A 6000-nucleotide genomic window follows, 5' to 3' on the forward strand; every position below is an offset into this window, starting at 1 on the left:
GGACCGATGTAAAGCATTAGTTTTAAGTACTAAAACATATCTAACTTTTTCACAACAAAGAGAGAGAACATAAATGCCAAATTAAAATTTTATTAAATCACATAACATGAAAGCTACTAAAATCCAAATATATATTTCAAATGTTCCTTCTAAATATGGCTAGAAAAAATAACAAACTTAAAATCAGCTTTCACAAGTCAAGTATCAAAATGACTGAAATCTCTTTAATAAATCATAGAAATGTTTGTAGGCTATTAGAAAATAACTCTGTAATATTTAATAACTTTATCTAAGTCCTACTGAACGAAAAGATACACAAAATCTAAAAATATATTCTTGAAATATTTGTTTCATTTTAATAATAAAAATTTAAAACATTTACTTTACAAATACACTAAACATATACATACTCTATAGTTTATCTTTCAGTTTAATCAATCTCTCACTTTTCTCAGTTTTCATAGTGTTTTTGGGTCTGTGTGGCCAACGGGATCTTTGGCTCTACGTTTTACACTGAGAGCTTTGAGCAACGTGCCTCCACCACACATTTGCTGCAACCAGTTCATCCCTAAGCTGCACGGTGCACCTGCACTTTGACATATTGTAAACAACTGCAGAGCCTGGGGAAGACGGGATAAGAGCGGTTAAACGCTGTGGTATTCCATACATCGGACCAGTTAGTTTTGAGTCTTACCCATATTCATCTGCTAAATAGGATGAAACGCGGACATTTTCATCGATCTATAAATGCTCCGCAGATTCCAGGGGAAGACCGTGACAGCGTACGTGTCCGGAAAAAGGAACTTTTGGTCACCTTAGTGAATGGAATAATAATAGCAGAATAATGCTGGAATGACTAGAGAACATGAAGTGACAACTTTTTTTTACTGTGGTGGTGGTGGTCTGTCATAAAGGGATCTCCGACCGGTGATCAAAATCTAAAGATAATCGGTGTCTATGTTTGACATTTATGACCACATTTGACACACATATTTAAGTTTGTAGAACAAGCGTGTGATAAATGACTTACTGCTGGAAACCGCTGGCTTTTTGATCCCCGCCTCCTGTGAGCCTGCGGGCTGCTGTGAAGCTGTGAGCGAGGCAGAGCTGGCAGCCCCACCCATTGGAAACAGCATGTGTGGACCGACCGTACCAACTTGAGGAATTGGGGGGGGGGACTATAATTTCTCAACAATTAAAAACACATTGTTTTGTATTTGCAGACTACCTTTTACGTTGTGGTTTTAGAAGAAAATACAGGTTTACTGATAGCATTTATGTGTTTACAATAACTTTTGGGGGGGGGGGACAACTTTGTGTGAGGGGGTAACGCGTCCACCCCCCGTCCCCCTGGGATCTCCGCCTATGAGCTTGCTTCTCACACCAAAACCTCCATCAAGAATCTTGGTGTGACCTTTGACCCAGCTCTCACCCTGGATTCTCATGTCAGTTCTCTTGTTCGCTCTTCCTTCTTCCATCTCAGGAACATTGCTAAGCTGAGTCCCATTCTGTCTCACTCTGAACTTGAGACTGTTATCCACACCTTCATCTCCTCACGCTTAGACTACTGTAACTCTCTTTTCACGTGTCTGAGCAGAACCTCCCTGAAACGTCTACAGGTGGTTCAGAATGCCTGTGCTTGGCTTCTGACCAAGTCCTCTAAATACACCCACATCAACCCGCTTCTCCTCCAGCCTCATTGGCTACCAGTCAACTTCAGGGTTAATTTCAAGATCCTGATTTTGTTCTACAGGGTCCCACATGGACAAGCACCACCATACATAACGTAAATCCTCTATTATTAGCCTGTATTTAATTAACTGCCGGGTATCATATTTTGGCTGGTGTCGGAGTCGGCGGAGGTGAATAATGGCCGGTTTTTTATTGTGGCCGGGTGGAATGTGGTAACAAGCAAGTACGGGGGGGCGGTTGTGTCATCCGTCTCACTTTTGATTTGCCAGTGATAGACCGTGAGGGTAACTTTAACCGTGCGGAGACGAAGAGGAGGCGAAAATTTGATATCAAGAAATTTAGGCCTGCCTCTAATTCTGGTCCTCCTTCCAATGAAGGCCTGGAGCTTGATGAGCTTGAGTCAAATACAGGCCCGGGCCTGTATTAGAGGATTTACGGTGTGTGATCTTCTCAGTCCCTACACCCCCAGCAGGTCCCTGAGGTCCAGTGATCAAAGCCTACTGGTTGTGCAGCACCAGGCTAAAGACCAAAGGTGACAGATCATCTGCTGCTGTGTCCCCTAGACTCTGGAACTCTCTCCCCTTGAGCCTGAGATGAGTGGACTCAGTGGTCTCCTTTAGAAAGCAGCTGAAAACTCACTTGTTCAAGCTGGTTTTGGTGTGACCTTCATCACCCTCTCCTTGTTCTGCTCTCCCCACCTATTCCACCTTCCTCAGGATACACTGATTTCCCTCTTTCCTATTCACTCTCCCTCTTTCTTTACATTTTTAATCACAATTGTCTATCTTTTTGCTCATTTGAAATTTATTTTTAATAATTTTCTAAATTCATTTTTACATTTTACATTTTTTGTTTTTGCGAAGCATCTTGTGATTTTTATCTTGAGAGGCGCTGTAGAAAAGATCTTTTCTTCTTCTTCTTCTTCTTCAAGATGTCACTTCCATATAGGGAGCGTAAGCCTCCTCCCTTTCCGGTCAGCTATTGGGTCCCCGAAAGTACGAAAAAATTAATGCAAGTGAATGGGGTTTAAACAGTTATTTTCTAATGAGCCTTGCCTTGCATCCTGAATCACACATGTTGTACTTCAATTTAAATGAAAAGTAATGATGTGTCAATGTAAAGGCTCTGTGAAACAAGATAGTGTTCAGTTTTAAATAATCTGATCTGAGTTGTCATGAATTTGTCCTCTTGCACTTATTTTCTCCAAAATCATTGACTCTGACAGACTGTCCTTTTTTCTTTGAGAGGATCAGAGAAGACAGTGTCCAACACAATGTTTAAAGCTTGTCTACTTCATCTATAAAAATAAGGAAATGACAATAGATTTGATTTCTATGGGTCTTTGAAAGCATCCTAAGTGCTACGCCATTAATCCATTATTCATACACTCTGGTGGGGAGAAAATACTTTGTAACCACGGTTGCCCTAGAGAAGTCTGAGGCTGCCTTGCACCTCTGACCTACCAACAATCACACCTCAAAATGTGTAAATGTATTATGATTTACACATTTAATATAAAATGGGTATTAATATTTTACAAGGCAGTGTTTACACTATAGTCAGCGACTCACCCATACTATCATACAGTGATGGATGGTGATAGGCAACAATATATCCACAGTAGAGATGTGCACTTTTATCAGTCCAACCATTTTTTGCATAAAACTAAAATATTAGAAATTGTTTTTATGACACAACTTTTACAAACAATGCAATTGGTGTACCAATAATATTGGCCAATATCAGCATTGAAATGTAAATTTGGAAAATATTGGTATTGGTTTTCATTCTGACCAACCTTTTACATACCATACGCATATTATACATCAAGCTCTTCAGCTACCTCTCGTCTCTCTCTCAAAATGTAAAAATATTACAAATCTGATGTCTAGTTTTTGAGATGTCAATATTTGCTGAACTATTCATTTCTTTTTTCTCTACGTTTTTCTGCTCATTTTCAGTTTCATTAAAGTTCAAATCACTTTTATTGGTAAGTTATTCACCTTTTACCCCAATACTATCAAATTGTGCCACTGCCCTGCATGTTATAGGAGTTTCCCTTCTCCAACACACCTGATTCAGTGACTGAATCACCCCTCCAACACGTTCTCAAGTTTTTCAGAAGCCTGTTAATCACCAATTGGTTCAAATCATGTGTCTTGGAGCAGGTACACAGAAAGCATGCAAGTAGAGACCCTAAAGGAGAAAGACTGAATGTCCTACCCTGTAAAGCAATTAGAGAACCCTGTTCTGATGTGAGCAATAGACACCCAACGTAATGATTCATCTGTTATCTATTTCATTCATGTTGTGAAATGAAACTTTGGAAATAAAAATAAATGCAGAGATTGTATTATTTTGTCAGTTGTCTCATTTATTCTTCAATTCAAACCTGTTTCTACAATACATTGACATCACAAGAGAAGGGCTGCAAAATCTGAAGTGAAACAATGTGTTTAAGAGATTTCCTGAACCAAGGATAAAAAAATGCATAGATCATTGGGTTCAGACAAGAGTTAACGTAAAACAGCCAAATTCCAAAAACTGAAAACTGAGTACTGAATGACATATCTTCTCCTGCCAGGGAGGGATAATAATAAGGACAGAAACAAATTAGAAACACCAGCACAACAACACCGAGAGCTGTAGCTGCTTTTCTCTCTGACTTCTTAGCAGTTACAGGAACTGAACCGTGCAGAGTGACAGATGCAATATGAGACCTCATGGCTCGAGCCTGAGACACCGCCACCACAAATACTCTCATGTACAGAACTATGATGACTGTGATGGGGCCAATAAAGGTCAAAATGACATCAAAAACACCTGTTTGAAAATCAATCACAGCTGTGCACTCTCCAACACATGAGTTAAATCTGTCTGGATTGTTCAAGTGGTCCTTCAGTATCAGTCCATTATAGAACACAGCGCAAAGCCAACACACACACACACAGATTTTAACTCTCCTGGTGGTGACTTTAGTTTGATACTGCAGGGGGTCACAGATGGCCACATATCGATCAGCTGATATGAGCACCATGTTTCCTACTGAGGCAGAGGTGATAATATAAGCAACATAAATTAACACTCCACACATAAAGCTCCCTAAACCCCAACAGCCCCCTTTTAGGAAAACTTGTTTTGGCATCAGCAGGAGTCCAACGAGGAAGTCTGACACAGCCAGAGACAGGAGGAAGAGGTTGCTGGGGGTATGAAGCTGCCTGGAAGGAGAAAAAAGTATAACTAGCAATTTCACAATAATACAAGTCATTAAAATAAAAATGTAATGCTTTGAATTTGTTTTTAATTTTTCTAATAACAGCATTACTTCATTCAGACATGAAAACTTATTTTGTAAGTGTATTTTCTACAAAAAATAATCAAGTCTTTTATAGAGAAACTTTGGATCCAAAACATGACTTATATTCTTAAACATAAATATTACTGAGTGACAGCACTACTGTAGAACAACGTGAAGCTAACTGTAGAAAACAGCACTATTTCAATGCCTGAAATGGGAGATGGAGATGATGACCAGGAGATTGAGAGCTACAGTTAGAAAAGAGATGACGGACAGCAGGAAATAGAGAAATGTGTTCTCAGTTGGATGCTGAAGCAGATTTCTGCAAGATGTGTTGATAAGTTGTGGAAAACAGAGTTCAACTGCAGTCATATTATCCATAATCTAAGATAAAAGTGAGTAGCCACAGTCCTCTGGCAGCTTTCTGAGCAAAACTCAGTGTGATGAAGACTTTTCTCCTCTCTCTTTCCTATATCAACAAAATTATCCCGCCCTCCCATTGTTTCTCCTATCAAATAAGACTCCAAAACAGGGATGTCACTAGTAATGAAAGACAAGGGGGTAATAGCCCAGGACTGCAGGAAGAAATTAACACACATCGGAGGCTGCTGTACGGGCTTTTTATTATTATTTCACTGGCTTTCTCACATTGTCTTTTGTTTCCATTGGGCTTGTGTTCATTTCTTGCTTGCAATATATCTATCAGTGCATTTAATATTACTAAATGTGAAGCATAATACCTAAAGATATAAAGTGACGCAACACTCCCCTGAGGTATGGAGACCCCAGGGAGACTGCTGCTGGAGCACATGCTCATGTAATTTCTTTAACTTAATGAAAATCTGCATGCGGTGTCTGGAAAAAATAGACTCAAAGCAAAAACTTTCCAGATATTTGCATCCGCTACACACTGCAGAGAGCGTAAATGCTCATTCAGGAATTGCTCTGGAGTGGTTCTCTTATCTGTCTGAGCATTCCTTCTCTGTGGCCGTCTCCAAGTTTTGGTCACA

At 39.7% G+C, this 6000-nt stretch overlaps 1 protein-coding gene across 1 annotated transcript; it reads right to left on the reverse strand.

The window, feature by feature from the left end:
• Positions 1-4010: 4010 nt before the first annotated feature.
• On the reverse strand, positions 4011-5371 carry LOC107390245 (trace amine-associated receptor 13c-like). Its single transcript, XM_015966855.3, has 2 exons — positions 5199-5371; positions 4011-4910 (listed from the first exon to the last, which is right to left on the reverse strand). The coding sequence occupies exons 1-2, from the start codon at positions 5369-5371 to the stop codon at positions 4091-4093; spliced, it is 993 nt and encodes a 330-aa protein (XP_015822341.3). The 3' UTR covers positions 4011-4090.
• Positions 5372-6000: the final 629 nt, after the last annotated feature.

Source organism: Nothobranchius furzeri, chromosome 6 (genome assembly GCF_043380555.1).
Source record: "Nothobranchius furzeri strain GRZ-AD chromosome 6, NfurGRZ-RIMD1, whole genome shotgun sequence".
Taxonomy (NCBI): Eukaryota; Metazoa; Chordata; class Actinopteri; order Cyprinodontiformes; family Nothobranchiidae; genus Nothobranchius; species Nothobranchius furzeri.

Excerpts from the sequence above, each read along its gene's own strand:
- LOC107390245 (XM_015966855.3), bottom strand. The coding sequence starts at position 5,371 with ATGGATAATATGACTGCAGTTGAACTCTGTTTTCCACAACTTATCAAC. Across the intron at positions 4,911-5,198 it reads ATCTCCATCTCCCATTTCAG|GCAGCTTCATACCCCCAGCA; the intron begins GCATTGAAATAG and ends TTCTCCTTCCAG.